Genomic DNA, 19,569 nt, shown 5'->3' with positions numbered 1-19,569 from the left:
CTCTGTATTAATTCAGCACATGACTATTTTATTAGTTAATCAGTCCTCTGTTAAACTTGCATAAAACAAGGTGAGATTTTTAGAACAGTATTTTGTCTTAAACTGGTCTCAGAGTGTCAAACTAATTCAGTATATAGTAAGGTTTTATAAAAAAGTAAAGAATTATATAGCGATAAGATCACTGCTGTTGCTCAATTGCCAGTAGCAGCGCATCCTGCAGTTCATAAAGCACATTTCTACATGCATGACCATAATATATACTGAGAACAAGGTAAGTTTTAGCAAACTTTTTCTTTACTAAAGTCTCTTGTTATAAATTACACAAATAACTTTATAAACAAATCCCCCCAGCTTGCATTTTGTTTAAAGTAATAACTTTATATCATACAAATAAAGAAATTTCAAGTATGAAAAGTGCATTATTGCAATAATACCTCTTTGCAAGTCCAAAAATCTTGGTTTAGAGTAAAACTGTAAAGTGTAAAAAAGGAGTAAAACAATCAGTGCCATTATTCATTCAAGAAGTCCAACATCTTAAAAATGATGCTTAGTGTGTTGCAGAGGCAGATTTACATCTGAAAGCAACATGTAATTGAAAAGAAGCTATGTGTGTGTTCATCATTTTGCATTACTAATTCTTTTTCCCTAGTTTTCTTCACCTTTCTTGGCAGGAATTCACAATACAAACAGTGCTTGTCCTCAGACATCATCCATTCTGTGCTGCTGCCACTTGCATGGTTCCAAGTTCTTCATCCTCTTCATGCATTCGCTTTAAACTTCCTGCAAAAGGCAAGAGGAAGGAGGACATGCCTGAAAAGATCAGTTCTAACAATATACAGCTGCAAACAGGACTGCATGGCAGTGGTTACTGTCTTCCTGCAGGGACTCTACCCTTTGAAGACATTCAGCTTTTGGACAGCCAGTTGCTGACAGCACTCTTCCCTTGCACTTCTCTACAGGGAAGAAATTTCCTAGAATCCACCAGGTTTTGTGCTCCCTTTACATCTCCCCCCAAACTCCATTTCCACTGCCTTTTAGCAGGGGTGGCTGCTGGCAGGCCTCTATATGATTACAGTAAAATTTTTTACATGCCCTAATCCCCTATTGTCTGTTTAAAAGCACAGCAAAACTCTTTTTTCAGAGCAACTGCCTTAATTTTAAGGGCAGGTCACTCTTGAATCCTCTAAAGAGCTCTGGGGTTTTGAAGCACAGGGCCCTTCTCCAGTACAGTATGGAAGTGCAGACACCACTGCTAAAGTTCAAATCCGAACAGGAAAGTTCAAACATAGGAGAACAGAATATTTAAGTAGTGCATAGTGAGGTCTGAACATCACTTGCATATCAGCTGCAGGCATCCCCTTCCCAAAAGTTTGAGATTCACTGCTGCTGGAGGTTTACTTAGGGAGTGCAAATGTCACCTCACAACACCAGGCAAAACAGGCGGTGTGACACACAGCAGGAGAGGCTGCTGACCTGTAGAACCAGGTGGAACCGAGAGGGATCTCTCCAACTGCAGTGGTGACATCATCTGGATGGTTAATTTTGCTAGATAGATGGCTTCATATTCCTGAAATTTTAATAATATATATTGCTATTAGTTTGGCATAATGCATTATAAGGATGAGGACTAATTCAGGGAGCTCGCTAGGATGGACTAGACAGTATCTTAGAGCAAGGCAGAGAGTTTAGAGGAGGAAAGTTCTTTGTTGCTTTGACATGAACAACAAAGAACTGTCAGGAAGAAAGAGCAAAGCCAAACAAAGGATGATAATAAAAGTTTACTCTCTTCCTTAAAGCTGTTTCTTAAAAAAAGTTCTGTGAGGATGTTCAGAGAACTCATTGTTGCTCCCAGAAGGCAATCCAGACAGTAGAAACAAACCAGACTTAGAATACAGTAGCTTCAGAGTTCTGTTACAACGACAAGCCATTCATGGCCTTAAGTTGTGTTCTAGTGACCCTGTCACACTTTCAGTGCTACACAACAACTCCCCACAGGAACTACCTTTTTTTTTAAAAAAAAAACACAAAAAAACCACACACACCACAAACTCAGGAGATATTCGTTTTGCTACCAGCCACCTAAGTAATAGCAGAGATGCAACAAATCTGTTTCAACACACTGTCCTGGTGTTTGCCCACCATTCACCCAACAGACTCATGGAATATAATAAAACAACCTCACAATACTGCTGTTTGCCATTCCAGACCTGTGAATTTCCTATGAATGCAAGTGTCAAGAAGCATCACTGGCGAGTGCTACAACACTTGACTTTGTAGCTTCCTCAGCCACCAATTAAGCTGTTTCAGAGTCTCTTAACCATGCACAAAACAGGATTTTTATTTCTCCTCCATTCCTGGATTTGCTTTGTTCAAAGCTTAAGCCTAATGACTTAGGATACCCACTCATTTTCCTCCCAAGCTCTACTATAGCTTCTGACATTTACTTTAAGCATACTTCTACAGTAAATGTTAAGCTGCCTAAGTAGAAACAGCTGTTTTGCAGGAAGATGATTCATCAAATGGCTTTTGAGTTGTGACCAAAAAAAAAAAAGTCACCTGAAGTTGATGGACAAATCCAGCATTAGGATTAATACAGAATCTTCTTTCTTGAACATAAGTAAATGCGTCCCTTTAAAAAGAGGAGAGAGAAAATACTTCAGTGGAAAACAGACATTGACAAAAGCCTCTGTGGTTTCAGGAGTCTTCCTTCCAATTATCAGTTCTTAGGAAACACACCACCTCTAAATGTTCCTCAGAACTCATTTGTGTAACTGAAATTGTTTGGGCAAAATAGGAAGCAGTAGTTGTAAAATACTATTTGCCCAACCCCACCCCCAGTTTTTAGCTTGCTGGCCTGTTTTCAACACACTTAGAACAGCCTCTTGCGGCCTCTCCTATAGTTTTACAGGAAGGCACCAATCTATGGAGGCTGGTATCCTGTTTCCATTAGCAGCAGGTACCTACTTCTTAAAGAAAGGACATAAACAAACCTGCAGCGAAGTGAAATGGAATAATCTGCCCCATGTAAAGTCTTCACTCAATCTCAGTAGGTATTAACTGGTTTATGCACCAATACACAACTGTTTAAGATTCCCTCCAAAGTTATTATTCACTTACACCACTTGAATTCAAAGATGAATACCTACAGACATATCAGACTTCTTCTCTGTACTAAAGTACTCTCTCACTTCAGCCTCTTCAGACAGATGATTAGCTACATGACCACATTCTGTTCTTACCTGTACTTCACCCCAAATGTTTCCATTATGTATGCAATAACTAAGGCAGCACTGAAAAGAAACAAAGAAAGAATTAGTAGAATGTATTTCAGTTATTTAAAAAAAAATTAATAACCAGGATGGATAGTTTCCTACCTTCTAGAAATCCCTGCATTTCCATGGACAAGAACTTTTCCTGAGAAGAAAAAAAACAAACAAAAAACACCCAACCAACCATACTTTTATAGACTGAAGAAAATTCTTTGAAATGTAGTTTTTCCTTGTTATGGAGAACTACTCAGTAGCAAGGCACATCCCTAGACTAATAGGTGTGTTACCTCACTCTTCCTTACTAACTACACTCCATTCATTACTGCCACAGGACAGATGAGCATGGATTCCTGCTCCTCTGAGGATTTTGAGTAACAAAAGCTGCATTCCAGACCACAATGCAGATTTAAAGCCTTACATTGGAAAGGACAAAAAAAAACCCAAACCCAACAAAACTCATGCACAGAGCACAGTTGCATTTAAAGTGGGAAAAAAAAACCCAACCCCAGATATACAAAGAGGTTTGCTTTCCAGTTGGAGGCAAAAAGAAAATAACACTACTTTACTCTGAACTTGTATTATACAGTTCAAGTCAAGCACAATAAAACCCCAAATTTAAAAAAGCCTCATACTTAAGGAGTCCCTAATACATACCACTAAGTTACCTTTAAAGCTCTAACAACAACGTACTAGTAAATGAAGGAAAAAAGTTAAGACTTTACCTCCGCTTTGTAAACTTCCATCAATAAATTCTTTAGTCTACAAAGAAAAAAAATTACAAGACTCAGTTTCAGATAATTTTAGATGTTACTGCTACTTGCATTTAAATTTGCTAGAATTTTTGTATCAATCTTTATATACAGTGACAATAATGCACTCTGTTTATACAGTCTTAGACATCACTTCAACTGGACATTTATACTTCTATTGTACTTTTAGCTATCCATAAAATCGTCAGTGAAAAACTAGTGCAAAGCCAGAAACAAAAATGTTTACATATTACTACTATAATAAAAATTAACTTCTAAAAATCTTTACTTAGCGGGGGGCAGGGGGGGGGAATGCCAAAAAACCCAAAATCACTATCAAAAACCCACACACGTCAACAACAGCAATATGGCCTGGACCACTCTACTGACACCTGTGTCCTCCTAGAAGTCCTTAAATGCTATTTTCAGTTCTAAAAGTAGGTCTAATCAAACTATAACGTGAGACAACATGCAGTGAGGTCTGTGGAATATTGCCAGGCTGAAACATTTGATTAGATGAAAAGCAAAAGCTAAATAATTTATTGTGGGGAAAACCTCAAACTAGACTCTTAAAAATACACCAACACAAAGCTACTAAGACATCAGTAACTGCAAGATTTGCAACAGATGCTGTTTGATCAAACAGCATTATACTTCAGAAAAGCTGTAAGCCATAAAGTGATTTGCCACTTTTGCAAAAACATGACCACCTCTGCCATGAACAGGGAAGCCAGAAGAGCTTTTTGGTATTTTGGGTTGGTTTTTTTGAGTGGGGGAAGGAACAAAAAAATGCTTTTGCTCTGTTGCAAACTAACCTAAAATAAAGATACAAAACCATAGCTCAAAACTAAGGATTTATTCTATTTCCAAAGGTCAGTATGTAATGGATACTGCTTAACTTAAGCTTACTTTTTAATTCCTCTACAGTAAACATGTTTAAGATGCTGTAAAACTTAGTTACACAAACTAATTACTATTTCCTGTTCAATTTTAATATTTCATACAAGAGATGTATCTGGTCTTCAAAACATGTTTCCTACAGGCCAAGTTCCCCAGTATTCTCCAATGATCCGATTTCTTTGTTTTGAGAACAGTCTTCCCCCCGCCTTTCTTTTTCTCATTTTTTTTGAGACTATAATAAGATACAGCTCTTACAACTCTGCCTCAGTTTCTATACTTGTAAAAAGGAGTTAATTACACTTACTAAGGTGGTAATAACAAGGTCATTTAAGAGTTCACAGCCCTTCCAGGTGCCTCAGGCTGGGTATCCCAAATTTGAAACTGCTATCTGTTAGTTCAGAAAACTACTGGGCAACTCCATTCCCAATCCATTCACATTATCACAAATACTTACCATAGGGAAAAAACGTATTATATTCTCAACTGGATTATCTGCAATATCCAAGACTAAATACCTACAATGAAGACAGTTGCTGTAAGTACACAGTAAACACCAGTACACAAACAGCTGATTCAACCCCACCACAACACTCAAACCTGCAGAATGATCCTAGCACTACCCTCCTGGCTTTACTGTCTGGTCTGAGCTCCAGAAATTCTACAATCAGTAACCTGTGGAGTTGTCCTTATCAGGAAGGAAGCAAGGAACTTTCTCCAGCATCCCCTAACAAAATCACCTCTTGGAGTGGAAGAAATTCACACATGCTATGCTACAGGTGATTCAACTTTGTTTGGAAGCAACATACTACATACTCACATGCTCCCCATCTGTTTGTAAATACGGACCAGTGTTCTTTTCTGGGGCTCTACACAACTCTTCCAGAGGTACATGTATTCTGATTAAGTTACCTCAAATGTTTTATTAGCAGGACAAACCACACTTGGAACTAATAACTTTAAAACTGAAGACAGTTACTGCAAACTAATGGATACTCCTCATTTGCAGACCTGCCTATGTCTAGTTTACTGGGATGAATAAACTTCATAGATTGGATTTAAGAGTCTTTCTGTACCTCATCACACTTTTCCAATAGTTTTGACAATGTGAAAATATTTGGAAAGAAACCAAGACAAAAAAAATCTTGATAATTTCTCACCTAAATAACTGTTGGAAGTTTGGTTTAATAAAATTTGCTTCAATGTTTTGTCGTATGCATATTACATGGGTTATTCCATGTTTCTGAAGTATAGGTAGCTGTGGGAAAAGGAAAACACATTTTTTTTTTTTAATTACATAATCCATCTATTACACAGTAATAAAAAGCTATACATAAATACACAATAGGGCTCTACTGTGTCCTGAAGGAATATCAAGAGCTAGTTTTCTAACAGTCAAAGCAGTGTGAAAAATGTTGTCTTTCAAAAGAGACAAAAATGTAACCATTAGGAGCTGCAAGAAAAAGCATTCCTAAAAACGGTAAAAAGAACAGGCAGTAAAGAAGGTATTCAATGACCTTGTTTGTCTCTGCTCACCTTTCACTTAGCCTGAAATTGCAAGTCCCTACATGACGTAGTAATTGTCAGCTAGCATTGGATTCTTACTGGAATCAGACCATTGAAAGTAAGATCATTTAAACTATGAGGTAAGTTTACATATATAAGCTTTGTCTTAGCAGCACTTGACTTTATTGTAGATGCAATTTACCTTATTTTACTGCATATATACAAGTTCCCAGTACTTATTATTCTTGTGTTGCAACACTTTAGCAAAGGAAACAGACTGCCTGACTGGCAACGTGCATGTCTTCAATGGTTTACCTTTTTCTAAGAAAAATTCTCTTCAAGCTTAACTACAAGACTCAATTTTAATACAAAAAGCTGACATATGAATGCTCACTGCAATTAGCATGCAAGTCACTTTAAACTTGCACTTTTCTCTTGTTTGAGAGGAGTAGGTAAAGCAGACTAGCTGAATTGAGACAGCATGCACATATGTGTGTACCAACACACGCAGAACTTCAAGCCATAAGGGAAAAAAAACTTAACCAGAGTTCTTTTTTTCATTTATCTGCCGAAGTAACCCTTTAGCTCATAAGACTGATGACACAAGGCTGCATTTTTCTTAACTGCCCCAGCATGTGCCTGTTCAGATTCATTCTGGAAGGGGGAGACATCGACACCAGCCCCAGTCAGATAAACTAAAAGCATCATCCCATAAATGCCCCATGTATTACTTCTGCTCTGGCATCTTTCACATTCCAGGTCAGGATTGCAACCGAATTCACACCTATATAGATAACACTTGAACACATCACCACAGTAACAAATCAAATCACCACAGCAAAGTTTCCTTATGAGACACTCTGAAAATCATACCTTGCTTTTCATAGCTGAAGAATATGGGCCTAAAAATAACCCAGGTAAAATTTCCTAGGAGGCAGAAGAACAGACATTTAATATCACCTCAAAATTATTTGAAATAATACATTGCACTCAACTCAGACTATGGCCGTGGAAACAAGTAATTTACATATTAGTGAGAGATGTGTTACCAAGCGTCATTTAAAATAACAGGACAAGGGGTGGAAAAAAATACTAGTTTGGCAAAATAAAAGAAACACAATCTTTGTGCAGGAGACCTTGTTTTGGAACAAATCAAGTCCTTTATTTGGGTAAAGTTCCAGTTTGATTACTGCATCTTATCCAGGCCCAGATCAAATGAAGGGAACCAACTTTGCATATAATAGTGTCTTGTAATTAATTCCAAATTGCTTTCATGGAAAAAGATATACACATGGCAAGCCTTCTAGCTTTGTACTAGTAGTAGGAAAATATCAACTTTTAACCATTTATCTCCCCACCAATAAAGACACACAGGTCTGTAGATCTTATCTTGTGCAAAGATTTGGCTGCCACCATGGTAGGAGAATTTTAATTGTCCATCCTACTTGATAACACCTACTTTCAACCAGATTTAAGTTAAAAAAGCAAAGCTCCAATAAATTTTTAGCAAACATCTAAAAACATTCACAAAGGCAAAAATGTCTTATTTGGGGGATTCTGAAGAAAACTACCAAATTACTTTATGTACCTGCACAACAGTGATCCAAGCACACCTGTACACTAAGCTGGCAGTCCTCCTACATCTCTCCCACGGTGCTGCCTGACACTTTACTTCTAAAGGCTGATTCTGATACCAGCTCTTTTGCAGGACACTTTTTTTGTTACTGAACACACTATGGGTTTTGACTTAAATGATAAATGTGTGTCATACCTGCATCTCTCTCCTCATGGGATAGGTCCAATCCTTAAAAATAGAATAAAAAACAATTACATATGCATACAAAGGGAAAAAAACCACATTCAGGCAGAGATCTGTATGTGCACGTTATATAAAAGAATCAAAACCTATTTTCTGCAGATTGCACAAGCTACCTGCTACGCAACAGGCACGTTGCTTACGCTTACTGCTAACTCTCCAGACAGGTACCAGTAACACTCAAGCGCAAGGAATGCTATTTTGAAAGCTAATGTGAAGAAACCTCAAGTATGCTACATTGGTGACGAAGCCTGGGCTGAACAGCCAGTGTGTTGTACATCCACACCTCAGCTTTCTGCTGAGAAACTTCCCTCTAGAACAGGGAGGAAAAAAAGAGAAAGAGGAAAAAAAGCTTTAGAACATTCTGTACTAGCCACAAAAAAAAAAAAAATCCTTTGACTGATACATTCCCACAGCTACTGAAAAAGCAAGGTAGGTATAGCAGGTAACTCCCTTACAATCTAACACTGCCTCACCTAACCCATTCAAACCAACTTCATACCGAATATTCAGGATTTAGCTTTAACAATTCTGTAAACAAATGTTCCCCCATGAACACAGCAAGCCATTGCAGTGAATCTCCACTGTTCTCCATCCTAGACAGTTACACTGGGAAGGATTCTTACACAGTAAACACATAAGCCATGTTCAGCCCCAAGGACACGATTCTCCCTGCCTGTTAATTTGCAGCTAGCACATCGCACCCTTCGACAGAAACTCAGACCCTCAGGTTTGTGAAGGTTCACCACTCAGGAACCACCCCTTCCCAGCTGACTATTTACTATCATCCAACAGAACTGCCCAGAGCAAATGCCAACATCAACATTTTCATCCTTTGCTCCATTTTACAGAACTGCCAAAGCTGAACAGAAAAATGCTCTGGCAGACTCTATTCCTGTCTTTCCTTCTTTACAACTCCCACTGTCCTCTATTAACAGGCTCTTACTCATTCTTTGACCCTCACACATGACGGAGCTGTATCTGAGATCACAGTTACCAGCTGGAGAAAAAAAAAAGGAAATAGTCAAACATATCAAATCAAATAGACTGCATACATTTATTTACATAACTTTGCTGTTTGCTCTACACACAACAGCAGCTAAGGAAAAGCTTTGCCATATGTCATTATGCTCCAATCTCCTCAAAACGATCAGAAAAATAAACTCCAAATATTCCACCTCTGAAGTGAGGTCAGCATTACACCAAGAAAGATCCAGGTCCTTTAAACTGCAGCACTGCCCACCTTAGCACCTGCAGTTGTACTGGCAGCAGCAATTTTACATTAACCCTCTTTTTACTAAGACACATGAGAAAAATGCAGTGTTTCCCCTAGACACACACAGTTACACAGTGAGCTTTTGCTACCTCTTGGTAGTGGAATTAGAAAGGATTTTAATATCAATAAAGTTATTCTGGAAACCACTTGAATAGAATCTGGGACAGTGTTTCTGAGAAAGCAAACAAATATTAAGCCACTCAAAACAATTCTTTGAATACTACTTAAACAGTAGTATAAACAGAGAAACAAAATGCACTGAAATAGTCTTTGCTAAAGACATCAAGATAGCTAAATTATTTCGGCATGTTCCAGCTGTAATAATAAAAGCTCCTGGTAGCAGAAAGTAGAAATCCTGTGACAAAACAATTATATTTACTGAACCGTATCCTTTGAAGTCTGACCTGAGTGTTTTAGCATATCCCTGTTGTCTCACTGCATATACAAAAGCTTAAATCACTCAAGAAACAAGAAAACCCCAGTTTTATAAAGTATAAAACCAACAGTAAGAGCAATAAACTCTGAAAAGCTTATGCTACACTCCAGGAGTATACAAGCACTTCAGTGGGGTTTATTACTCTATTTCTAGAATTTAAGAGTCTTAACCTGGAGCATAATGAAAACACAAATTCACCCCTACTTTGGTCAAGAGGACTTCACAGTACATTACAAATATTCCTTTCAAATGCATTAGAAGCAGGAAATGGTGTTATTCCCAGCAGCTGTAAGCAGTGCAAAGTAAGTAGGCAAGAATTTAGCATTATACAGTCCAAAGGAAACCAAAACCCGTAAGACAACAGATGCCACAGATGTTCTGAACAAGAAAAAAAGTCAGTATTGGCTCCAGACATTAGTCTTCAGTGTTCTTCAAGAAACCAAAAAGATACAGTTTCCAATGGGATTTAGTCTGCAAAATTAGTATCTGAAAGATTATGTACACAGAAAACATTTAATCTGAGACAAATACACAAACTACTGAAAGAGTGATTCTGGTGATTTCCTGACAGCCCTTCAAGGCTTTTAAAACTAACAATGCCAGGTTATTCAAGTGTTATGCAAAATTATGTAAACAAAAAATAATCTATTACTGTAGACTGAACCAAGCAGAGTTCTCATTTTGAGGAATTCATTCATCAGCCATGTTTTCCACGCTGTCTGAAGCACCCAGACAAATAATAACTGACGGTTTCTCTTTTAACAGACCACATGCAAAAATTTTGCTAAGAAAATCATGCTTGTTGATGATGCCTGAGCTGGATAAAGTAACAGCATTCCTTGCTGCTCTTTGGTAGGTTCTATAATAAGTGACAACTCCCTGGAAGACATATCTTCAATACTCACAAGCCACAAAAAGTAAAAAGAAGGAATGCAAAATATAACCCGCACAACACCAAAGTTTTAAAGAGCAGCCACTCACCTCTGCCAGGTCTTCCCAAACTAGACAGATTCATTGATGGACAAGTTTAAAAGATACTGCAGCTGTTTTGCGGAGGGCATTCACAGCACATAGCTGGTGTATTTTGTATTCGCACAAGTGAAATGGCAGGGACTATCTAAAGCACTTCAACTAGTGTCCCAGAACAGAGCAACTAGCAAGAGAAAGGGGAATAAAGCATGTTTCAAAGCCCTCCCTTCCTCATCTGCAGCCAATCTCTAGCTGAAATAAATTGAAGCTATGAATGAATAGGCAAAACTTGCCTGCATTACAAAGCTTTTTGGTAACCAATATCCACACTACACCAAGAGTTACTCTGCCAACAGTTAAGGTTAATTTATCAGTATTTTACCATAGCTATACCTGTTATTCTTTAGAAGAACAATTTAATGGCAAAAACCCCAACACCTTACATCACCATGTGCAAATGCATGCATGTTTGGACTTTTTCCTGAAAGAGTGACCTTGGTTAGGCCTTAACATAAAATTCTTATTATGATTTTTTTATTTAACAGCCCTGACAGAGACTTGTCTGCACTCAAGACCTGCACAAAATCAAGGACTGTGTTTTTAAACACAGCATCACAACATACCTCATGCAATCTGTGTATGCCTCACAAGAAGGAATGTAGTAAAATGGATATACGTGACATCACTTAACTGGTCCCTCATTGACAGTCCAAGTCTGAAGACCCATCTAATTTTCACATATAAAAGGTAAATCCTAGTTGGTCTTTGCCAAAGCTCAGCTTTGGTTGCAAGACAACCTGCAGTACTGCGCTTTCATTATTATGGTTAAACTCCTGCTGCGTTATAATTAGTAGAGCCTACAAACCACAGACTGCCCTAGATGAAGGAAGCAGCTCTCAAAGGTGCTGAAAAAACCACCAGTAAAATAAATCGGTGGATTAAAGGAGAATCCAACATCAAGAAGCATCTTTTCTAGATTTTAGCTGCTGCCCCTTATCTGCTCAACATCACTGGGCACCAGCCACCATCTGCTATGGTTTTCCCTGCTTTCAAGACCATTACTCAAGTCCTTTTGAAAAGCTGCAAGCAACTCCCAGTAAAGCCTTCCTGACCACTCCAGGTTTCTGACCCTTCTCCAACACTCAGACAGCTCTTTTGTTGTTGATTAATAGCATCACTTACCTCTCTGTACAGATTTGTCTTCCCATCGCAATTCATCACAGCAAGACTTCTGCATGATTGATAGTTCCTCATGTACCTCAAAAATCTAGGGCTGTCAAAATTCTCTCGCCTAAATTTGTTTCCCTGTCTAGTGGAATATCCACATAAGCTGTAACACTCAAAATCTCTCCTCCAAACCCGGTACAACATTATTCCACAAGTTGTGAAATCAAAGCTGAAGACAACTGTTACGCAATGACAGCCACACATTCTGCTGACCTCCTTCAATTCCTTCATCTGCTCTGGCCTGCATCTGATCTCTTGGCTGTAATTTTGTACCACTCAGTATAGGAAATTAAAATTACAGCTAAACAGTGTTAAAGCAGTCAGAAGCCATGATTATATTGACTGCCAACACTACTGTCACCCCTCCTTCGGAGGTTACAGCTTGAACTGTGGATGGATCCTGATCCTTTAACGATTACCTTGACACAAAAGCTTTATGCTTAATTCTGAGGCAGTTTTAAATCTAATTTACACATTGAAATGAGGCTACACCTTGGTTTTGAAAGTATTTTAGACAATATTTTGAAAAAGAGACCTCCCAGCTGATACAGTCCAACAAAAGGAGGGGGGAGGGTCTTCATTAAAGACCTGCACAAAAATAAAGCTAGTTACACCAATGGCCTTTGTAAAAGAGAACAAACAATTGCCAAATGAAATCATGACATACTAAAATAGTAATAGAGCATACTTATTTGCCACCTTTTTATAAGACACAAGTTAAATGAAGTACTGAAAACTTACTCAAGAAATAGAATACTTGAATACTACCAAACCTGACACATTATCGCTGGAAAGCACACTGCTTTAAGGGCCTCAAAATTAGCTACAAATCAGAATTAAATGAAAGGCTGTGTCTTCAGTTTCAGTCACACTTCATGTTCTTGGACAGTTATTCCAGTTGGAAACAATTTTTTTTTATTATCTGTATTTTTAATATATATATTAGAATCCAATTACTTCAGTTAAGAGGGGACCTACAACAACCATTTAGTCTTACTGCCTGACCACTTCAGGGCTAAATATATACACTTTTTTTTTTCCAGGTGGAAGCCCTAGCGCAAGTATATAAAATATAAAAAATTGAACCCAGTCTTTTTGTTCACTCAAGATGTGGGTGTGACACTAACAAGAACAGAGCTATGCTAACAAGGTTAAGGAAGGCTTTGACAGTACCGTTAACCCAACCAGTGACTGGTTCAAGGGCGAGCTTACGCTCCCACCCTTGCACAGTTGTTTAATCTGATGCTCACCATGCTCAAAAAACTATGATGGCCCCAAATTAACAGCTTTTTTAGCAAAGCTGGTTGTCTACCAAGTAATCTCCCTGCTCCAGGTCACCACAGGTCAGATAAGCACTGGGACAAAAACAGTGACAACACTGAGTGGTTGGCAGGGCGGGTAAAGCCACTTTTTAGCAAAGCCAGCTATGAGATGTGCTTTGCTGTAACAGCAAGGCCCCCCTTGGTCACAGATCCCACTTCAGTCAGTCCCAATGATGGTAAACGTGAGCTGGGGAGCCGTGTTTAACAGTACTTTCTGTGTATTTGTAAAGAGTACTTGGATAATGGGAAGTCCTCACCATACTGATATTTTTGCTTTTGAAAATACAAAAGGAATACAAAAGGAGGAAGGTGGAGAGGAAAAAACAATAGCAGGTGGGAATGACAGAGCACACAGAGGAAGGAAGACACATACAACAGGGGAAAAAAGGTTATTGTAGCGAAGAGAAACAGAAGCTACGGAAAAGGATAAAAGGCAACTAAATGGAAAGTAGAGACATAAACATAGAAAGGAAACAAACAGTTCTTCTGTCCCATTCTGCAACATTGGTCCAGAAGATACCTCTACTAACTTGTTAAATACCAGTTAGTACACTGGGTCATCAGCACTGCTTTTATCAAAGCACAATAAAGCAGTGAAGGCAGAATTCTAATTCTTCAGCTTATTTGAAGCACATAGCCAACTGGCAGGACTACCACACATTTTGTATTATTTTCTTTTTAGATGAACCTGCACAGAAGCTGAGACTCATCTGAATTCTTTCTAGTATAAAGTCTCCCGCATTCACCCCACAGCATTTCTACCCACTACAATAAAAGGCTTGACAATTCACTTTTTATGAAGAATCTGTAGAATGACAACTAATGAACAAGTTTTACTGACAAAGGAAAAATTGTATTCAGATTATTATAATTGTTTTTAATGGTACAAGTATGTCCTTTTTCATGCCTGATTTTTTGGGGCCCTCCCTCTTTTTTAACTACAGCCTAAAGAGCTGGGCTATACCAAGACAGCCAAGGAACGTACAGGCCTCTTTACAATCCTCATTTAGATTAAAAAACCCCCATGCTTTAAGTCTTCAGTTCTACAAACTGCTCCAGTTGTGAGCCACCTTCGTGTCTATGTGGATGCCTATGCACTTCAACAGGCTTCCCACGGATGCAAGGCATAAGTTGATCGCAACTGACAGGACTGCTCAACTTCAGCTGCCACAGTGCACTTCTCTTGATGTATGCAAAGTAGTCTGATAGTAGCCCACAGAGTTACAATCAAAATCTGTCACCTGATTTACATTTCCCAGCATAACGTAGCATTTGTTTCAAGTTTCTTTTGCCCTATTATGTGGGCAGGTAAAAAAAAAATAATCTTATAATACAGGCTTCCTACTTACTTTAAAGAGTCTGTAGAGGAGGGGAATCTCTATGTTTAAGAGGGTTATTTGTCTTTCCTATCAAAGATAAGAGTAAAAGAAGTTTAAAGAAATTTGTTCCACCTTTAGATGGACTGTGCTACTGCATAGTTAAAAAAAGCAGTAAAAAATACATTAGCATTTCAGCTTAATATAACTGTCAAGAAATGTAAGCTTTTTTAGAAAAATCATACACTAAAGAAAGCTTGGGTTTTATGCATAAAAGACAAATATGACTGCTTAGTCAATAAGCTGGTAATTCCATTACAAAAACCACAGAAAGTCCTAAAAAAAGTTCTAAATACATCACAAATACTAGCTTACTCTGCCTGCTTGCAAGTAATCATACTAATGTTTTAACAAAGAAGTGAACTGGTAATTATTGCTGTGTTCCCATTACATATATCCTAGCCCTAATTTTTTTTAATTTAATAGGAAAATTATTTCCATTAAATTCCTTGAATTATTCCAGTCCCTATTTACCATCTTATCAAAAGTGCTAAGATGTCTCAGTACAATTATGCCAGCATGCACTGTTATTAACCTGACGCTCTTTTACCTGGTCTTTAGCCACAAGGACGTGGTTTAGTGGTGGGCCTGGCAGTGCTAGGTTAAAGGCTGGACTCTATCTTAAAGATATTTTCCAACCTAAATGATTCTATGTTTATACTGGGGGGGGGGGGGGGGGGGGGGAAATCCCCAGCACTTCTCAAATTTAAGAAAGTTTAAGATTTCCATGCCATGTAGAATTACTATTACTTTGACATACTCACTATCACAAATCTGTAAGAGAACACATACAGTTTACAGATATTCATGGCATATACCAGAAAAGCCTTGCAAGAATGATGAGTTACATGTTTAATATTCAAAAATCAAAAGTAGAAAACACTCAAATGGCATAAGGACCTCTAAAAAGGAGTTCAGCTTTTAACTGCGAGAGACTCACCAGTGAGAGACGGAAGCTGGTTTATCCCAGGCTTCATTAGCTCATCTTGCAGAACTGGACAACTCACCTAGACGGCAGCCAGCACGCCAGAGCGGACTAGAGGAAACACCACAAGCCAGCACTGACATGCGGTTGTATCTAAGCGTGTCAAGACACTTGCCAATACCTGTCTGTGCTTGACCTACAACAAATACAGTTTCATCACCTGAATGAACTCTTAAGTACACACAAACTGCGGAAGGGGGGAGTTACACATGTCAGAGTACTCAGAAGCACAAACTTCTGGTCCATCGATTGCCAAGATGGTATCAGATGCAGAATGGAAAGAAGGCACAACTCTCTCCAGTAGAGAAGTATCACCAGCACTTCTTAACGCGGCATTTCACAAGCTCCGAAAAGTACCAACAGTCAAATAGCCTAAAAATCCAGTAATTCATAGTACTACGTATGGATTAGGGACATTGCAAACAATCTACAGGCCACAAAACTGACCTGTTTATCTGGAGTACACTTCTGCAGTATGCCTAAGGCAATCCATCTGCAGGCTGCCATCACCCCCCCAACAGATAGCCTCGCCCGCTCTCTGATTTTAACTTGTGCCAACACTAGAGTGTGAAGCTGTGCAGTCAACCAGATCACCTCACTGATTTGACTTTTTAAAAATTATTAGTATTATTATTATCATTATTAAAGCTGTCACATGGTTATTCATGTTCAGACAGGAGAAGAGAGCTGGGGGGTGGCAGTTAGATTGCCTTAAAGTGACCACAAGGTTACACTTACTCTTGAGCAGCCTACATTAGGAAGTAAACCAGCAATTCCCCAAATTCTATCACCTCCCCTGCCCCCTCCGCTGTCTTGAAATCAAACCTACCAAGACAGCATTAAACCATACATAACCAACTTCCAGCAATAACATTGTAGAGTACTCCTCATGGATGAACCTCCTCACGGCAATACACAAGAGATTATCTTCAGCTTTCCACAAGTAACTACATTTTTCAGGCAGAATGATTTCAGTTTCCTTAGTTTGCTTTTCCAAAGCATCTTCTTCAGGATTGGGCTGAAGCCCCAAGGCTGACATCTCTTATGCTTTGCTTAACAAGCTAATGCCACAAGAACTTTGTCATTCTCTACTGGCTTTAACTTTTCTGTTTCCCCCAAATACTCCAGCTATGGTGTATTTAGATCAAGTCAGACACAAATGCAAGGTGTTGAAATAAAATTAACTTAGACATTTTAAAAAATAATCCTTGAAATTCTCTGCTATCGTCTTGTCGCAAGTAAAGTCCTAACATTCTATATATTATACTATTGAGAGATAGAGCATAACAAAAAGCAAAACATAAAATACGCTCTGAAGGATACTGTATTATAATTTCAATTTTCATCAGGTGAGAGTTGTTACAGGCAGCAACCTCTGTTTTTAAAGCTATTTTAACTGCACACTTCTTTTTAGCCATTCCAGTTATAAACAGGTTTGAAAAAGCTATCCAGGCTAATTTAATTAACTATTTTCAGAAGTAACTAGGTAATATGATTGGTTTCTCGACAAAGAAGTTAAACCAAAGTAATTATAAACCTCACAGGGTGGTACATAATTTGTGTTCAGATATAAACTGATTACAAGTTTCTGAAAACCATCAAGATGACTGGTAAATACCTCCATAGCTCTGAAGTGAACAGGGTATTAAATCTTGACAAGAGAACCAAAAAAAAAAAACACCAAACACCCCTACCAAAAAAATCCACAGTAACTTCCATACTTCAGGTAACTTAAAACAATAACAGTATTCAACACTAACTCTGTTAAAACAGAAATAAATGCTGACGTTTATGAAATACACAACGATACAGACCTCTGAAGAGCTCAGATACTATCAGCTTCCCGCATGAACGCTGTGACATTTTGCCTGAAATACCTGGCACATTCAAAGCGGGACACTCCGGGCTGTTTGCGACACATGAAAACACACCACCAGTATCCAGGGTCAGAACCGAGAAGCTAAGCCAAGCTCAGAAATCAGACACCACACCGACCCGATTCCTCTGACACCGCACAGGGTGCGGCGTAGTCTTCGCCACCTGTCTTCCTTTGCAACGGAGTCCTGGCTCTTGAGCACCGTAAAAATGCCTGACCGACAGACTCACCAGCGCGCTAAAACGTTTCTTGGGCACCTACAAGTTGGTAGGCAACTGTGTGGAAGGGGACACGCAGGTACTCACTGCTGGCTGCTCCTTTCTGCACGCAGGCAGCAGATGGAGGACAGGGCTGGTGGCCATACAAAGGGAGAGGGAACTGGCAGTGGGAAGCAAAAGGGCGGCTAGCAGGCAGGCCGTGACACGCTGGGGCACGGTGGAGGGGACACCAGAGGCGCCAAGCAGAGGGGGTCGCTACCAGAGGGCACAAGCCACGAGCCGGGGCAGGGGTCTCTGACAGCAGGCACCCTCCTCAGCGCGGCCCGCGAACCCCCGGGCGCAGGCAGGCGGGGGAAGGCCGGAGGCAGCCGAAAGGCGAGATGCAGGAGGGAAGGGGGTCCGGGAGGGCAACGGAGGCGGCAGGGGCCAGCAAGCAGGCCCGGAGGATGAGGTCGGTGGTCGCAGAGGGGTGGCACAGCGCCCCGGCAGCGGGGCTTACGGTGTCACCAGCACAAGGGGGAGACGACGGACCTGGCCCCGCTGGAGACCCGCGAGAGCGCGCACCCCCCCGGCCAGGGGGAGCGGGGCGCACGGGAAGGGGGCCGGGGAGGCACCCCACGGCGGGGGGGGGGCTACCAGCGGGGTCCCACCGCTGGGGGACAGTGCCCACAGCCCGGGGCGGGGGGGGGGTGGTCCGGGACCAGCCGCGCCACATGGGGCCGGACGCACACGAGGCCGGCGGCTCTCGGCTCCCCTCAGGCGGGGCCGGGCGGCGACCCCCGGCCGCTCCCCTCCGCCGCTCACCTCAGAGTCCTCTTTGGCCTGCGGCAGCGCGGGGAAGGCCGGCTTGGCGAGCTCCATGGCCGGGCGCTCTCCGGGCGGGGCAGGACCGGGCAGGGCGGCTATTTGGGCAACGGGCCCGCGGGCTCCGGCTCGGGAGCGGCGGCAAGAGGAGGCGGAGGAGGCGGCGGCGCGCTCAGCCGCTCGCGCCCGGCCGCCATGCTGCTGCTGCTGCTACTGCCGACTCTTCCCTCCTCCTCCTCCTCCTCCTGCTGCTGCTGCCGCCGCCGCCGTCGCCGCTCCCCCTCCCTTCCGCCCGCCCCCGGGCTCCGCTCCAGCGGCGGCAGCGCCCCCACCCCCGCCCCGCCCCCAACCAGCCGCCGCGCGCGAGGGCGGGGCCGCCAACGGCCCGAGGGGCGGGGGCCCGGCGCGCGCGGCGGCCGCGCCCCCCGCCGCTGTGAGGCGGCAACGGGCGCGCGCGGCGTCGCCCTCCCCCTGTCGGCCCGTCCTGAGGCGAAGCCGGGCAGCGGCGGGGGTGCCCCCACCCCGCACCCCTTCGTTAACTCCTCGCCACCCCAATTAAGAACTTCTACAACGGGCCCTCTGCCCGCCGCGGCTTCCAGGCGATCACGGTCCAGTCGACGCGCAGGCCCAAAGCGCCTCACGCCTGGGCCGCCACGGCACTTGGGCATGCTCCCCGCCATGGCACCATGGCGCAGCCGTAAGGCTTCCAAAGCTGTTCTTCTTGCTGCTCCACCCTGCTGTTGCTTGTAGCCTTTTCCTCCCCGTGCACAGATCAAACTGCTTCCATTTCGGCCAGCAGACACTTGTTTTATCTGCCATCAGATAGACACTGCTTGCCTCCCA

The 19,569-nt window shown here is 41.4% G+C and overlaps 1 protein-coding gene across 1 annotated transcript; it reads right to left on the bottom strand.

Annotated features, from left to right (window-relative positions):
• Positions 1–274: 274 nt before the first annotated feature.
• STYX (serine/threonine/tyrosine interacting protein) lies at positions 275–18,994 on the bottom strand. The gene is made up of 11 exons (XM_055802978.1): positions 18,727–18,994; positions 8,193–8,225; positions 7,295–7,348; positions 6,076–6,173; positions 5,373–5,433; positions 3,992–4,028; positions 3,375–3,414; positions 3,240–3,290; positions 2,557–2,629; positions 1,474–1,567; positions 275–780 (listed from the first exon to the last, which is right to left on the bottom strand). The coding sequence occupies exons 1-11, from the start codon at positions 18,781–18,783 to the stop codon at positions 707–709; spliced, it is 672 nt and encodes a 223-aa protein (XP_055658953.1). The 5' UTR covers positions 18,784–18,994; the 3' UTR covers positions 275–706.
• Positions 18,995–19,569: the final 575 nt, after the last annotated feature.

Source organism: Falco peregrinus, chromosome 1 (assembly GCF_023634155.1).
Source record: "Falco peregrinus isolate bFalPer1 chromosome 1, bFalPer1.pri, whole genome shotgun sequence".
In the NCBI taxonomy this organism is placed as follows: domain Eukaryota; kingdom Metazoa; phylum Chordata; class Aves; order Falconiformes; family Falconidae; genus Falco; species Falco peregrinus.
This window is presented reverse-complemented; position numbering and strand designations above follow the sequence as displayed.

Excerpts from the sequence above, each read along its gene's own strand:
- STYX (XM_055802978.1), bottom strand. The coding sequence starts at position 18,783 with ATGGAGCTCGCCAAGCCGGCCTTCCCCGCGCTGCCGCAGGCCAAAGAG. Across the intron at positions 3,291-3,374 it reads AATGCAGGGATTTCTAGAAG|TGCTGCCTTAGTTATTGCAT; the intron begins GTAGGAAACTAT and ends GTTTCTTTTCAG. Across the intron at positions 1,568-2,556 it reads GATTTGTCCATCAACTTCAG|GAATATGAAGCCATCTATCT; the intron begins GTGACTTTTTTT and ends TTAAAATTTCAG.